Raw genomic sequence first — 16,810 nt, 5'->3', positions numbered from 1 at the left:
GACTTCACTCCGAATTACCTCCTTCTTCTTAAAAAAACACTAAAATATGTCTACTACTGCACAAAACTTAGATACATTTTGAAACTAGATCGAGTTTTTGTGTTATCTATGTTTGGGAACGTATCCGTGAAATCTGTAATTTAAACAGTTAACCCAAGGACTCCCTCTCCTTTTGGCTTTCACAACTGATTCCCCTATAACAAAAGAGCGCGCCATCTTCTCCAGTTTCTTACACAGAACGTTAATTTATTCACAAATAGAGACAGAGAAAACATAAACCTACCTTAAACCTAGTCCGCCTGGTTATTTCGGCTTCGTTTCGGCCTCGCTCACGTAGCGAACGTAGAGCGTCGGCTGCGGCACCGGCTCCGGTGGCACTTCCGCTTCGTCCAGGTACGAACACGCAATGGCCAGGGTGCTTCCGTCGTAGCTGAAAGCCAGTGACGAGATCGAACTATCATACAAGTGGAACTGACACAGGCGCTTCTTGTTGAATCCGTCCCAGATGTTCACGTAGCCATCGGAACCACCGGTGGCGAACGTGTTGAACACGTTGTGGAAGCTGACGGCATTGACCGGGTAGATCAGTTCCATGTTGTTCTCCTTGGAGCGGTGGCACTTGAAGGCGAACTTCTTCTTCTGCACTTCCGGATCCATGTCGAAGTACTCGACGGCGACGCGGCCCTCGATCGAACTCATCACGTAGCCTTCCTTGTTCGGGAAGCACCGGATGGCCCGGGTTTGAAACTTCAGGGACGATTCCCTCCGCGTCAGGTACTGGCCCATGTTTCGCAGGTCCCACACGAGGACCTTGCGTTCCGACGTGGCGACCACCAGCTTCTCGTCGATGCAGCTCATAGAGTATACCTTTCCATTGCTCTGCTCGTACTTCCCGACGCAATCCTTATCGCGGATGTCCCACAGGCGGACCGTTTTGTCCCAGCTTCCGGTCAGGATGCCGTTCGCTTTGGACGAGTATTCGACACACTTGACTCCGGCGTCATGGCTGCCGAGGATGCTCTCAGCGTGTGTGTTTAGATCATACAGCTTGACCAGGTTGTCCAATCCGGCGCTGACCGTGCGGACGGAATCCTGAAAGGAGGATAATCATTATTCCAGGGCTGATAGCAACTAAGTGTCTTGAAAGTAGGAACTTCAATACTAGGGTCGATGTACCAATAGCCGCATAGCTGAGAACACATATTCGTATAAAATCGAAAAATAACGCTAGCGTAATTATTTTTATAACATCTGGAAGCTATTTATCTTGGTTTTGAGGGAAAAATATGAAAACTACTAAAACTCATATGTTTGTATTTTTTATCGCTTGTGCCACTATAGGAATACATGTACCTATAGTAGCACTATTTTTATTTCTGTTCCTATAGTAGCATTAGCATCACGGCGTTGGCAAAATACTAATCAAAACCATATTTTTACAATGCTTTTATATTTTTCCTTCAAAGTGTAGATCAAAAGCTTTCTTTTGATGTAAAAAAGTTCTTAATTCATTGATTATTTCGTATAATAAAAAACAGTTTCTCTCAGTAGTGCTACTATAGGAACAATAGGTTTACTATAGGCGCAAGGGAGCTCAAATTTTAAGCAAAACTAATTATTTCGATCATTTTTTGAACAAAATCAAAATGTGTATCAATGGTACTTAGATAAAAAGCTCCTGACCTTCATGTCAAAAAATATTTTGAAAAGATTTATAGCAAAACGGCCGTAAAAAGCCACTAGTGCGACTATAGGGGACTTAGCTTAGCTTAGCTTAGCTTAGACTGACTACACATATCAATGGTTGCTATTCCGTGATTGACCGAAGTCAGTGAAAATGCACAAAGAATCAACTAGAAGTTCGGCTGGGATTGGCCATAATCTTCTTCAGTGTGCATAATTCAGTGCCTCTATTTATACAGGGTCAATAACGGCGCCGGCCACGTCCTTGCAGTCAGGTGGGATTGGGGGAAGGAATGTTAGTGTGTAACTTTTGCTATTTGGAGACCGTGTTTGCCTCTGCATCTCCGCAAAGGTTACTGGGAGGGATGTTTGTTAATGGGGAGGATCGTTGGGTCACAGGATTCACTTTGATAAGCGATTAGACCATGATAAACGATTATTTGTGAGATATAAACATACTTAGAAATATAAAATTTTCGATTGACATGAAAAATTTTTAAGTATGAGAAAATAATGCCGTTACTTGAAGTGACGAACCATTCAAAGTTTGTTGAACAAATAGCTAAAAGCAACATTCCTACAGGATATTTTACTCAAATTGAAAAAAAAATATCGATTGGCTAGACCATCACATAATATTCCTATGCCGACACTTACAGTGGCGAACCATCAAAGTTTTTTGAATAAAATGAACGTTTTGCAAGTCTACACTTCTAGCACAGACCAAACCATTCAAAGCATTTTTTTATGTATAAAAATAAAGGTAAGTGATTGAATACAAAATATTTAAAACAATAAAGTTATGAATAAGAGTTTATGCCGACACCCACAGTGACGAACCATTCATAGTTTGTTGAAAAATCATATTTATGTAACGATTAAATGTGCGGTCATACATATTTTATAGACTTGAAAAAAAAGCATGAAACGAGCTCACCGATTGATCCTTCATCCCTGATTGAGCAGCCACAATCCACTTTCAGCTTCACTCGTGTGCTCGGCCATATAAAAGCACTCAGAAAAAAAACGCGTCACCCGAGAGGAAAAAAAACTGACGACTTCTCGGACTTTCTCGACGCACTGCCCGGCAGAAAAGAACGCGTCACCCGAGAAGGAAAAAACTGACGACTTCTCGGGCGTTCTCGATGCACTGTTCGGACTTTCTCGACGCACTGCCCGGCAGAAAAGAACGCGTCACCCGAGAGGGAAAAAAACTGACGACTTCTCGGACTTTCTCGACGCACTGCCCGGCAGAAAAGAACGCGTCACCCGAGAGGGAAAAAACTGACGACTTCTCGGGCGTTCTCGATGCACTGTTCGGACTTTCTCCGCCACTAGTGCGACTATAGGGGACTGTCCACTAAGGGAACACTGACCCTATAAGTTCAAGTGCCAAAATTTTCTGAAATGATTCTTTTTACCTTTTCTATAATTGATGTAACTTGAAATTTTCACACAAAACTTCTAGTTCAATTATAGAAAAGTAAAAAAAAAAACATTTCTAAGAAGCATATTGTAACATACTAAGAAGTAAATCATTAAACATTCTAAAGCATCAATGAAACTTACATGCTCAAATTCACAAATGCTTAATTATATTATGTTCAAACATAACGACTTTCTAAATCTTTTGGTTTGTAGATTTAGAGCTCAAAAATATTCGCCTAAAGTAATTTTCCCGGTGGCCATCTCAAATACCCGGTTTTCCCGTTTTTTTCCCGATGGATTCAAATTCCCGTTTTTCTCCCGCTTTCCAGGTTTTTCCCGGTTCGGTGGCCACCATGATTTTTTGGAGGACATTCTGAAGAAATCTTGACAGGAATCAATGGTGTAATTTCGCAAAGTATTTCGTAAAGAAATTTCTGGCTGAAATTAAAAGAAAATTATAAACGAAAATTTTTGAGGAAATCTTAAGAAATCAGGGGAAGCATTGATGGGGAGATTCAAATATGATGTCCATCGTTTTTCGGGATTTTTAGATCCCCTTCCCCCTCCCCCTCTGTCACGTTTTTTCCAGTACCTAATACATGCACTGTCATATTTTCGTAGAATCACCCTCCCCCAAATGATGTCCTTCTGACATCAGCTAGAGTGAGGGGGTGCCAGGTGGGAGCTTGGGATCCTTACCCTTTCCAATCGAAACTCGTACATACAGCCGTATGGAATACCACCTTTAGCACTTCCTTCCATCTGACCAGGGGCTTAAGCATGGTCTACCTAGGATGTGGTGGGGGTTCATCAGTGGGCTCTGGTGAATCTCTACAAAAAACCACATATCTGCAAGTAACCCTGAACAAGCGACCTGGTACCGCTTTCAAAGTACCTTAGCCCTCCGGAGTGCCAACCGGCACATCAGGATGGATGCCAGTAAAATCCTGATTATGGTATACTGGTCACAGTGTAGAACAACGGGCAGTACACGGATTACGGATTGGATACGTCGACTAACAGTCGTGGGCTGGCGGCGTACTCTACTGTTCCCTGAGTAAGGAAGGGTGACATCAACTTGAAACGGCAAATAGGACTATGAGGAAACTGCCTCCGTTCTGATAAAACCTTGGCAGGCCTTCGTGTACGTTCGAAACTCGTCACCAACCTCGGTGAGTAGTAGGCTCAAATGTAACATTCCTGACTTACACCGATCCGGCTCTGCACACAACCCCCACGAAGGATTGTGTAAACCCTAGCATGGCCTCCCTGCTTTCATAGACAACCATGGGATCACGAGAGGCGACTATATACAACGAGTAGAGAAAGCGGCCCTAAGGGGGGACCCAATCGAATGGAGCAAATCTCGCGAAACATTACTAAAGGACCTATGTACAAATGGGAGATTCTCTCCTCTCTCGCTCTCTTTCGATTATAACAGTGGAATACTAAAGCTTTTGGGAAGTTTTTCACTACAGATCGAAAGGCAGTTTCCATGACTGGCGTTTCATACAAAAAACGCAACAGAAGAGGTTAATGTGACTCAGTTATTGATTAAAGAGAAAGTAAACAAAGAGAGCCTCTCATTTGTACATAGGTCCTTTAGTAATGTTTCGCGAGAAATAATCGAATCTAGTGGACGAAACAAAGACGCGATAGTATTCGCAAGGAGCGGAAAGATGCAAAGATCGCCAGTGATACCGGTAGCAGCCAGCACTAGCAGATGGGGATTTTTTTTATTACCGTACGGGTTTGGGCCGAAGGGTTGTAACGTTTTCGCTTGGTGGATCACACAAAAACTCAAATTTTAAATAAACTAATTTCGACGCGAATGCTGATTGATTCCGTTGCTTAAAGTTTTGCTTAAGCGCCAATCAGGCCGTGACCTGATGCAAAACTCCACTTTTTCAAAAGGTTGCCCGGTTTAAGCTCTGCGGCAAGTCGTGGGAACGCACAGAATTTTAATAGGAAAATCAATCAAAATTCAATATTAGAAAAAAAACACTACTAATCATTTCAACACAATTTACTAATAAAACCAATCAAATCAATTTGAAAATTTTACTTCTACACTTCTTCATAACGGCCGTTCTAGAGATTTTTTTTATTTTTGACTTACCCTAGTTTTCTGCTTACATACTAACTCACGCGCAAAACAAATGTTCATCAGTTTTCTGGTTTGTGTGCACACATTGTCTTCGGCTTCAGCCACAGAGATCCCCCGAAGAGGTCTGGATCATGCTGGTGGATCACGGCTGAGAACCTCAACTGAAGGCGGCTAGGGTGCGCCTCCAAAAAACCGACCACCGTGGATGGCGCTGTTGAGAGGATGAGCACTTGATCACTTACATGATTGGCAAATAACTACATGATCACTGCTTACATCGGTTTTACCGCTAATCACACACAATTTAGGTACAATTGAAACTTGTTGGACACAGTTGCAAAGGAGTTTCACTAGGGAAGGGAAAACAACTCTTTAAATATTTGTTTCGTTGCATTTAGAAACGCAGATTGGGGAATCGCAATGAAAATTGCGGTTTATTTTACCGTGCAAAACCTCTGGAGCAGCCAAAGCCCTTTTTTGATGTTTCGGAAACCCGCGCACCTTTGAACAAAGGTCGGGACAGAAGCTAAACAGCTTGTTAGGTGCTAGCACGGACTGGATCGTGGCTACCTCGTGCTTCACGCCGTCGTAGGTACGACTATCTGGCTTCCTCGATGGGGCTTTGCTCCTAGGTTTGCAGGCTGTGGTTGGGATAGGAGAGGAGAGCTCACTCTGCTTTTTACTTTTCGGTCCAACTGATAAATTAAAACTGATGATGGGCGCGTGTTTGCCCCAACTTATATAGTTGCGCGGGGGCTCCTAATTTGCTATCTCTCTCATCCAAACAAATTTGATTGGCTGTTGGTTTTTAGAGGGAATTGAACTCTGATTGGTCAAATTATTATTTTTTTCCTGAGCTCTAATTGGCTCGCTACAGGGTCTCAGATTTTCATGAAACTTTTTCCACAAGCAGGGCTCATGGATATATGAATAAAAAAAAATTGAGAAAAATTCAGGGTCGCCTATTTTTCCGGAAAACTCAGGTGGAAATTTTTTGTTTTCCCTTGACACTACTTACTTTGAAAAATCATAACTCAAGAACAAAGCATCGTAGAAACAAAGTTTTATATGAAAATTTAAGCAAATTTTCTCAAAAATCAAAAAAAAATATGAACTGGAAAAAGTTTTTCACAAAATTTTCCACCGTTGGGAAAATTCGTAAAGAAAAGCCGGAAAAACTATGCCCGAACTCGTGGAAAATTTTCAAAAAAATATTTTCGAGAAGATAATTCTATAGGCTTTAATCACTGAAATTTTTGGAATGCACTTTTTTTCGTTTTTGAGTTATGGCCAATTTTGTGAAAAATGTCCAGATGTGCCATATAAGACTTTTCTTTGAAAAATCATAACTCAAGAACGAAACATTGTAGAAACAAAGTTTTTATATGAAAATTTAAGCAAATTTTCTCAGAAATCAAAAAAAAAAAAATATGAACTGGGAAAAATTTTCCACAAAACTTTTCACCGTTGAGGAAATTCATAAAGAAAAGCTGGAAAATCTATGCCCAAACTCGCGGAAATTTTTTAATAAAATATTTTTAAGAAAGAAACTTTATAAACTTCAATTCTGGTAACTTTTAGGATGTACTTTTCTTTAGTTCCTGATCTATGGTCAATTTTATAAAAAATGCAGATTTGCCATACATGCCTTTTCGTTTAAAAATCATGACTCAAGACTCATCATGACTTGTCGAACCGGATTCAAATTATCTCAAAAATATGAAATTTTTGAAATGGAATCAGTTTCCCAGGACATTTTTCACTGTTTATGAAAACAAATTATGAAAACCCGATTAGCTATTCCAGCTTTCAAACAAAGTATATTTGAAAAGAGCGATCAATAAGATCCAATCCCACAATATTTTTCAATACGCTCATTTTTCGTTCCTAAAACATGATCAAATATTGCTAGGATGAGCTGTTTGAACCATATATTTACAAATTTATAAGTTCATAAACAAAATTTCTTAAGAACGAAACTACATAGAAACAAAGTTTTCTTCAATCAGAATGTAGGCAATTTTTTCCTGTTAGGTAACTACAAAATTGACAGTTAAATAAATGGGTAGACAATATGACAAATAGGTATTTACCAATTCAAGTTTAAAGCGTTGAAATGGCTTGAGAATCATAAGTTTACCTAAAACTAACAAAGAGCAGTGAGAAAGTGCAAGTGTTGTCTATCAGCTGTATATTCCACGTTATTAATTTTTGGAAAGTGAAAAAAGTTTTCCCGAAGCTGTTGAAATGGACAAAGTTCAATATTACGAATACAATTCTTTATGCTGTAACCCCTTCGGACTGGACGGCCACAAATCAGTAAGGACAAATCTACGATCGATCAGCCAAGGCCTCATCAGTAAGCTTCATTCGAATGGAGTTCGGTGGATTACGGAAAAGATGAAAATTTGCGTAAAGTGCTCCATTACCGGTGACCAGAAGGCTCTCGTAACGGATCTTCCAGAAGCAATGGCGTTTGAGGAACAAGTTTCACCACTATCTTCGTTGGCGTCGCCAAAGGAAACTCCTTCCTCGGGTGAGTCAGTTGGTTCTATAAATAATGTACAAAAAATACAAAAGCTTGCTAAATTCTTGGAAATTTCTTTTCAAGTAAAATTTTCACGTTTGGATGCTTCTAGTAGTAACTATCGCAATGCTTCTATGGACGAAATGTTCAATCAAATTTTGAGTAAAATAAAGACTTGATTTCCGCCTAATATTGTCGATGTTACAGAGGATTTTAATTCCGTTTTATTAAATTTGAACTCAGCTGTTACAAAAGCCGAACCTGACAAGCAAATTGAACTTCTAAAATTACTTCCTAGGAATTGGTCATATGCCAAAGTTAAAGCTCATTTTGACGTGTCTCAACACATTATAACTGAATCAAAAAATACAATTTAGGGATTCAACCACTTTCAAAAGTAGGGCGACCCTCGCATGGATCAGATGTCCAAGACATAGTTTCAAATTTTTACCTAAGGGATGATATCAGTCGGCCATTTCCTGGCTTGAAAGATACCATATCTATTAAGTTACCCAATGGAGTGCGCCAAAATGTTCAAAAACGCCTTTTGCTTGACCCTTTGGATACTTTATATAAACAATATTTGGAAACCTGTAAGAGTGAACAGGAATCTGTCTCATTCACATCGTTCTGGAAACTAAAACCAAAACAATGTGTTTATACAAAGGATTCATCGGCCATGAATGTTTGTGTTTGCATGATACATGAGAATATGAAATTCATGGTTGATGCATTGAAAAAAACTAATTGCTTTGAAGTTCATAATACAGAAAAAAAAAACTTAACACCTTTTTGATTAGTCAAATGATATGTCCAGATAGTACAGATGATTGTTACTTGAGGTCCTGTGAGGATTGTAAATTAAAGAAATTAGATTTTGTTGCCAATCGCTTAGATGAAAACAACGTTGAAGAAGTTAAGTATTGTTTTTGGATTATTTCTCCTCGTTGTGAAATTATCAACAAAGAGGAAAATGTAAATGATTTTATAGAAAACTTGGAAAATCTCACAGAGAAGTTTCTTGTGCATCAATTCAAAGTAGATAAACAAAATAAATTTATAAGAGCTAAAAAGGAATCACTAGTTGAAAACAAAGAAATAATGTGCCAGATGGATTTCGCGGAAAATTATTCGTGCGTGATACAAGATTCCATTCAAAGCCATTACTTTGTACGACCTCAAGTAACAATACATCCATTTGTAATTTATTACAAAGACAAATCTTCGATCAAAGTCTTAAATTTTGTTGTAATTGCTGACATAAAAAAGCATAACACGACATCAGTTTATGCTTTTCAAACAAAACTAATTTCAAGATTGAAAAATAAATTTCCTGAGCTTGAAAAAATCATTTATCTTTCTGATGGTTGCGAAGAGCAGTACAAAAATAAATTAAATTTCAAAAATGTATGAAACCATGAAAATGATTTTAAAATTAGAGCAGAATGGCACTTTTTCCCAACCTCACATGGAAAAGGTCCATGTGATGGTATCGGTGGCAATATTAAGCGAATGGCTAGAGATGCTAGTATTAGAAAGTCAGCGGAAATTAACAACGCCAAACAATTTTTTGATTGGGCTGTGTCGCAAAAGGTGAAAGACCAATTTAAAAAAGATTGGGAATTCATCTATGCAACTGAAAATGACTATTCAGAGGCTGAAAAATTACTTCAGGAGAGATTTTCTAACCTTGTTCCAATTCCTGGAACAAAAAAATATCATTCATTTATTCCAAAAGACTAACGAAGCATTTTTGCGAGTGAATTCTCAGATGCACATGAAAACCAAGAAAATACAGCATGCTTTGTTCTTAATACTACAAAGAAACGAAAATCTTCTGGTGGTAGCAACCAAAGACAATCTTCCCGGTTGAAAAAATAGATAGTTTTAAGATAAAATGTAAGTTATGTACTGAATAATTGAATAAATAGAATTAAAGAAAAATATAAAAAGAATCTTATTTGTTCCATAGAAAAGAAAGAATCCCTTGGAATGGAAAAGAAACAGTTTTTTCAGCTTTGCTTAACGGTGTAATGTTTCATGAAAAATATAATCCTATCCGACTTATACTTCGTTAAAACAAATCCCATATCGTTTCTTTCAGATCTTTTAGAAAATTTGCAATTGCTTTGATAAAAAAAACCTTGTTTTTCTGATGCTTCGATTGAAATATGGGTTTTCAAAGAAAAGGCTAATATGGTCATTTTTCACAAAATTGACCATAACTCAGGAACAAAAAAAAAGTACATCCTAAAAGTTACTAGAATTGAAGTTTATAAAGTTTCCTTCTCAAAAATATTTTAATACAAATTTTCCGCGAGTTCGGGCATAGATTTTCCAGCTTTTCTTTATTAATTTCCCTAACGGTGGAAAATTTTGTGGAAAACTTTTTCCAGTTCATATTTTTTTTTGGATTTCTGAGAAAATTTGCTTAAATTTTCATATAAAAACTTTGTTTCTACAATGTTTCGTTCTTGAGTTATGATCTTTCAAAGAAAAGTCTTATATGGCACATCTGGACATTTTTCACAAAATTGGCCATAACTCAAAAACGAGAAAAAAGTGCATTCCAAAAATTTCAGTGATTAAAGCTTATAAAATTTCCGGCCTGTCCAAATATCGAGGCGACACCGGAGCACGTTATATTCGACTGCCCTCGATTCAGGGATATGCGAAGCGAGATGATGCCAGAAACTGCAAGCGTCCTAAATCTGGACAACATCGTGCAGCATGTGCCAGCATGAAAGCACCTGGAATGCTGTGAACAGGAGAATAACGGCGATTATGGCTGAAATTAAACTTAATTAAATGCCACGTTGAACTCTTAAATGTATTCTTGACGAAGTTCATGAACAATTGTTTAACGAATTCCTCCAGGAACCTTCGGACTGATACCTGAAGGAAATTTGGGCAAATACTCAAATTAGTTTCTAATAAAATTGCTGAAAAAAAACATAGAAAAATGCATTCAGTAATAGTTTTTGTAATGTTACCAGATTTTATGAAACAATCTTATCTTCAGGTTCCTGTTTGGTCTCTTTTTGGTTCCAATTCGGTGTCTTTTCTTCAAGCATTAGGTATCTAAATCCCCTCATTTAAGATGCTCAGCCGCTACCAGCCATGGAAGCAGGAGTTTAAAGTTTTCATAAAATATTTTCAAAAAATCCGGTTACTGATCGTATTGCTGTAAGCATATTTTCAAGATTTTTTCCATCAGTTTTATCAGAAACCAAATCAGTTGCCTAAAGATTTTTTTTTATGAATTCTTCAACGGTATTGGTTCAATAGAGCTAAGTGACATTTGAACACACGTAGACTAGCATACGCTCGTCATACACAGTTTGTTTTTGTTTTCCTCAAAGAAACTTGCACACGCTTTCCAGACTCATCAAAATGCATATGGAAATATTACCCAATTTGAAAAGTTTACACTCCGATTATGGGTGTTTTTCGAGGCAGAGTGCATATTGGTTTCCTCTAAGGTTCACAACTACATCTACACTAGGACACCCGTACCATTGGGCGTGATAACCACTATATACGTTCAAGAATTCAACAACCTTTTTTTTAAGGATAACTCCAGATATTTCACCATGATAGGCTTCAAGAATTATTCCAAAGATTATTTCATCAATTGCTCATGAAAATCTTGGAATACACCCAGTGAACCTTCAATCAAATTTAGTAGGGTTTTGTGCAAGAATTCGGTTTAGTACCTTCAAGAACTCAATAATTTCTTCAGAGAAATCGTTCTTATGATTTCCTCCAGAATTGTCAATCAGTTTTTCCAAAACTTCAACCAAGAATTTCCCTAAGGATACCTTTAGAAATGACTCCCGAGATTCCTCCCACAGACAAACAGACGTAACATTGAATAAATTTACATCGAGCATCTATTTAGTATCTATTCATTTTGAATTGCTATGTTACAAACCTTACAACCAGAGGCATGCGTCTCGTTTTTTTTGTATGATTTTTCACACTTGCGTCATTTCACAAAACGGTGTTTCGTGAAACATGCACAGCAGATGATCATGGTGTGAATTGGGCGATGTATTTTACAGATATTTATTCTAAGTGTTACGTCTGTTTACCTGTGTTCCTTCTATGCTATGATCATTTCTTCATTTCTTGGTTCATCTCAGAAGTTCTCGAATAATTCATCCAGGATTTTTTTCTAGGGAATCGTGAAATGGACATTATTTGATAAGTCCCAAAAAACATCCGAAGTAACGCTGAATCAAATTTCTGTTAAAACTGTAGAAATTCCTGATGAATTCTTGCGAGGATCTCTGAAAAACTGCCTTACTTCCTAAGAAGTCTTAGAGGTCTTTCTAGATGAATTTCTAAGATAGTTATTGGAAGAGTAATCAATTGAATCCCTGGATGAAATCTTACAGATCTTTCTAGAGGCATATTATTAAAAACAGAATAGAATTCCTCAAGAATCTTATGTTGAAATCAAAAGAATTAATGTAGTTTTTGCTGGTATGATACCTAAAATATCATTTCGAAAAATCCATGGAGATTTAACTTATGGAATTTAAAAAATACTCGAGAATAGTTTGGAAGAACTGCAAGGAAGATTCATGAAGGAAGTGTTGGAGAAACTTCGAGATAAATTTCTAAACGAACTCAATGATGCATCACTAGTCAAATTTTATTGGGTTCCTAATAGATTTCCAGGAATAAGTCCTCGAAAAATTTTGGAGCCGCTCCTGAGATAAACAGTAGATGAATTTACGAAGAAATTCATATGAAAATGGCTGGAGAAATAACTGAAAAAATCGGGTTCTGGCGTTCTATGAAAAATGTTTAACGATTTTTTTTCTAAATCTCTAGAACAAGCTCTTGGAGATTTTCTTGGAAGAACTCCTGTAGAAATCTTAAGAAGATTTGCTAGAGTAACTGCTGGAAAATCGGTGGGAACTGGAATTGATGAATTAAAAAAAAATCTCTAGAGGTATGCCATCTGAAAAATTCTGGTTAGGTTTTTGGAATCGGATTTCAGAAAGAGAAGGAAAATATTTGGAGACCGTTTTGATTAAGACAAGAGACTTTAGCGATCTTCTATTAGAGACTTTTCAGAGACTTGAAGTGTCTTCCAAAATAGGAATTGTAAAGACCTCTTGCCTGAAAAAAGGCACCAAAAGAGACCAGACAGAAACCAAAAGAGATCAAATAGGTACGAGAAAAAGCAGCAGCTATAAGATAAGATGTTCATTCCTCGGAGAAGCTTACCAGACATTTCTCTGAAATATTTTTTATAATACTCATGCTATTACGACATGAGTTTTTTAATTATCTTCATTTAAGATGTAAGAGTTTTGATTTAAATACTTTCAGGATTTTCTTCAAATGATAACCACAGAAGATACTTCAGAGGTTCCATCTGGAATTCCTCCGAAGACTCTAGCAGATTTTTTTTTCAAGAAAGTCCAGTTTTTTAGGAATTAAGGTCCAAGCAATATTGGAGCAGATGTCAAAACTCTAAAAGCAACATTCTCCAAAATAATCGACAAATAAGAAAGAGTAATATTACACAGCTGTTTTACTCCAATTTAACTTGGACCTCAATCCAATTTATTCTAGCATCGTATTTTTTAGGTCTTTCTTCAAGATTTTCGATGAGGACATTTTCTAGAATTCTAGGATTTCCTGCAAAATTGTCGTTCAGGATTTATGTAGAATTTCATCCCCCTAAGAACATCTTCAGGAATTAATCCAGAGATTCCTTCAGGATTTCATTCAAAATTTATTTGAAAAATTTTCCAGGAAAGTCCTCAATTTTTTCCCGAGGATATCTTCAGGAAAATGTTAAGGATTGTTTTCAGAAATAAAAAAAAATGACTCGCTACCAGCCCTGCTGAGAAGAAATTTCTGAACAACCTGTAAAATAGTCACGTTACTTTAAATGCCATTTTGATTAAAACAAAAGCTTTAGTGACCTTCCGTTGAAAATAGAGACGTTTAAGATGCTTCAAAACAGTCCATAAACAGTGACTCGCAACTATCCCTGTCATTCAAAAAGCTTCTAACCCTCGCCGGAAGAACATTCTTGTGGTACTTACATGAAAGGCGCAATCCAGCACCGGGGCATCGTGGTAGTACTTCTGGCGCAGGGTATTGTTGACCACATCGTACAGCCGGACACTCGAATCCCAGCTGGACACCAGCAGGAACTGGTTCGTGTTCGGCGAAAACTTCACCGACGAAATAATATCGCTCGGGGCGTTCTGGATCTGCGTTTCCGGTTTTCGTTCCATCGTTGGCCGGGTTTGAGGGGGTCACTTTTCGCGCGCGTTCACTGTCTGGTTTGTTGCGGATTTTCCACCGTCAAACTGTGTTGAATAACAAAAATTTATACGATGGACGCCGCTGCCGCCGATGCTTTTCTGTTGAAGTTTTTTTCTTTGCTTTTGTCTGCGGGTGCGATTTTTTGAAATGCGAAACGAACTGTCAAGCGTAGTGCCGACGGCGGCCGCTGCGGAGCAAAGTGGTGCGCGCGCTTCGAACGAAGTGGCTGCGTGCTTCGGATATACACGCAAAAAAAAATGTGCGGTTAAATTTGGACCCATATTAAAAATTGGGTCCTAAAATTTTAAATGAAATCTTGTTGTTATTCAATAACACGAAAGAGCGTCTTAAGGCCCAAACGCAATGATAGCGGAACGGCAACGGAAAGCGGAACCGGTTCGCCAGCACGAACTATGACATGTATGTCGACTCAGTGTTGATTCACTGTAGCACAGAGAACAGACGTTCATCTTTTCTCGTCAGCGTGTGTAAACCATTGTACTGGTCATTTCAAAGTGTGTCGTTATGCTCCTGTTACGTGGCGCTGTCGTCAGATTGAGAACGCTACAAATTTGCCGCTTTTTACACTTTGGCGCTAGTGTCGATATCAAAAATTGCCACTTGTCGCTAGCGTTGTTTTGTGTGCTAATGCATTTTGACGTTCACTAGTGACATCGTGTTGTCGAAACGAGTTTGTATGTCGGGCAGTCTGCGTTGGCGGCGCTGATGGTTGATTCGAACCTTTACACATGGTTCAGATGAAATTTTGTTCGAGCCTCCATGTCTGTTCTCTGTGACTGTAGTTCGTTGACAGCTCAGTCGAGATGGTGTAATTCATGCTGGCGAACCGGTCCCGCTTTCCGTTGCCGTTCCGCTATCATTGCGTTTGGGCCTTTACTGCACTACTTTAGCAATTCTTCCCGCTCAAATAACGGCTATATCATGTTTGAACTTTAATTTAAAAATTGGGTCCATAAATGAATCTTGACACTTAAGATCATGTTTGACGTTCGCTTAGTCGACAAAAACACCACAGGAGTTTTAGTTTTAACACTGGGGTTGTTCCTATCTGACATATTGGAAGGGACACGGAAAACAAAATACACCTAAAATTTAAGTTTAAGCCAAGGGGTGTGACAAAATCTAAAAAAAATGTTTTTTGGACTCAAACCAACGGAAAACATTAGAAAGTTGAGTAAACATGTGTTATTGGGCCCATTCACAAATTTCATAACGCTAAAGGGGGTGGGTGGGTGTCCTCGTGGTGTTACGGCTCATACAAAATTTGTAAAATATTCATATAAAAAGCGTTATGAGGGGGTGGGTGGGTGTCGAAAATGGCCATTTTTGGCTTTATGACATTTGTGAATAAACCCATTGGCCTAAACTTAAGCGTTTGGCACTAAAATTGGGACAGGGCTTTAGGACCCTATTAAAGTTTATATGCACGCTAAGAAAATATTATACTAGATGGCTTAAATACTATTCTAAAACCATATTCGGTCTATTCACTCATTGCGGTGCATTTTAACGTTTTAAGCTTGACTACTAAAAACGAATTTTATATTGGTAAATGATTATTTGGAAAGTATGCGTTTGATGCTTAATGTTCAAAAATATTGTGATATGAATAAAATTAGCCATTTTCGTAAATCATAGTAAACAAAGACCAGAAAAATACTAAAATGTAGATTTTTGCATTTAGTGAATTTATTTTAATATTAATCATGTGCAGTTATATCTGACTTTGCTACCTATTCGTAGCGTTAAAAATCCAGTTTCCCCATATTTGCCGCAGTTGCTTCCATCGTGCTCTCGACAACCGAAATGGATGAGGTCTCCCATAGAACAATCTGGAAAAGTTTGACAAAATGATGACGAAATTCCAAAATGAATACGATGAACAAACTTACCTTCATTCTCGATATTATCGGTTCCATATTTTACTTTCAAGTGCTGAGTTCTTGATCGCTTTCTATGGCGGTTTTTCTGATTTCTCATTCCCTTCGATGATGCTATTTCCGAAGTGAAAATTGCAGGCAATGGACATGTCCTATATCAACTGCAGCGATTTGCAGTAGACAGGATGTCCCGGGCCCGATCTATCTGACAAGCCAATCGAGCCCTCTGTCACCATAGAAGATGCCCAAGTAACCACGAAGCTTTATATGAATACTTTATGTTTGCTCTATAGTATGCTATCAGATTTTGTTTTAAAGTGACATAACCTTTAAGAGCTTTATAAAGCATAATTAAAGTGGGAAAGGGCCCCACAACAACCAAATTAATGCAATACTTGGTAAAGCAGTTTTAATGCACAAACCCTACTAAAGCATTTATGTTTGTATATTTAGGGTTCATGATGTAAATTAGCTTAAAACAATGTATGTTTAGAGCTTGCGTTAAAAATAAACAAAACAATGAATCCATTGACTACCATTCAATGGGTTTCTTTACCAGCTTAATGATTTTTTTGTGTTGGAATCAGGATTCGAACCCACAACTAGGATGATGGTGTGCTGGATGCCTGGCGCGTTGGTGTCCTGTGCTAAAGCTGCTGATGTAATAAGGTAGGATAAAAGTTCCTTATAAACGAAGCCATTGTGTGTGTTAACATTACTATTCGCCCAGTTATTACGATTAGAAAGAATTCTCTTCGGCGATTGATTTCCTTTCCTCACCAAATGAAACATCCATAGAAATAATTTGATCACCATTCTTTCTCGTAGAGGAAATAACAGATCTTAATCCACAAAACAAAGCCCTAG

General features: G+C 38.0%; 1 protein-coding gene and 1 long non-coding RNA gene across 2 annotated transcripts; both read right to left on the bottom strand.

Moving 5' to 3' along the window:
* Positions 1 to 220: 220 nt before the first annotated feature.
* On the bottom strand, positions 221 to 14,202 carry LOC5569203 (mitotic checkpoint protein BUB3). The gene is made up of 2 exons (XM_001658324.2): positions 13,817 to 14,202; positions 221 to 1,092 (listed from the first exon to the last, which is right to left on the bottom strand). The coding sequence occupies exons 1-2, from the start codon at positions 14,009 to 14,011 to the stop codon at positions 304 to 306; spliced, it is 984 nt and encodes a 327-aa protein (XP_001658374.1). The 5' UTR covers positions 14,012 to 14,202; the 3' UTR covers positions 221 to 303.
* A 1,528-nt stretch (positions 14,203 to 15,730) lies between these two features.
* On the bottom strand, positions 15,731 to 16,131 carry LOC110676271. The gene is made up of 2 exons (XR_002500229.1): positions 15,956 to 16,131; positions 15,731 to 15,895 (listed from the first exon to the last, which is right to left on the bottom strand). It is a non-coding gene; the product is annotated as an uncharacterized LOC110676271 (long non-coding RNA).
* Between the last annotated feature and the right edge of the window lie 679 nt (positions 16,132 to 16,810).

The sequence above is a fragment of the Aedes aegypti genome, chromosome 1 (genome assembly GCF_002204515.2).
Source record: "Aedes aegypti strain LVP_AGWG chromosome 1, AaegL5.0 Primary Assembly, whole genome shotgun sequence".
In the NCBI taxonomy this organism is placed as follows: domain Eukaryota; kingdom Metazoa; phylum Arthropoda; class Insecta; order Diptera; family Culicidae; genus Aedes; species Aedes aegypti.
The sequence above is the reverse complement of the archived record's forward strand: the minus strand, read 5'-3'. Positions and strand labels throughout refer to the sequence as shown.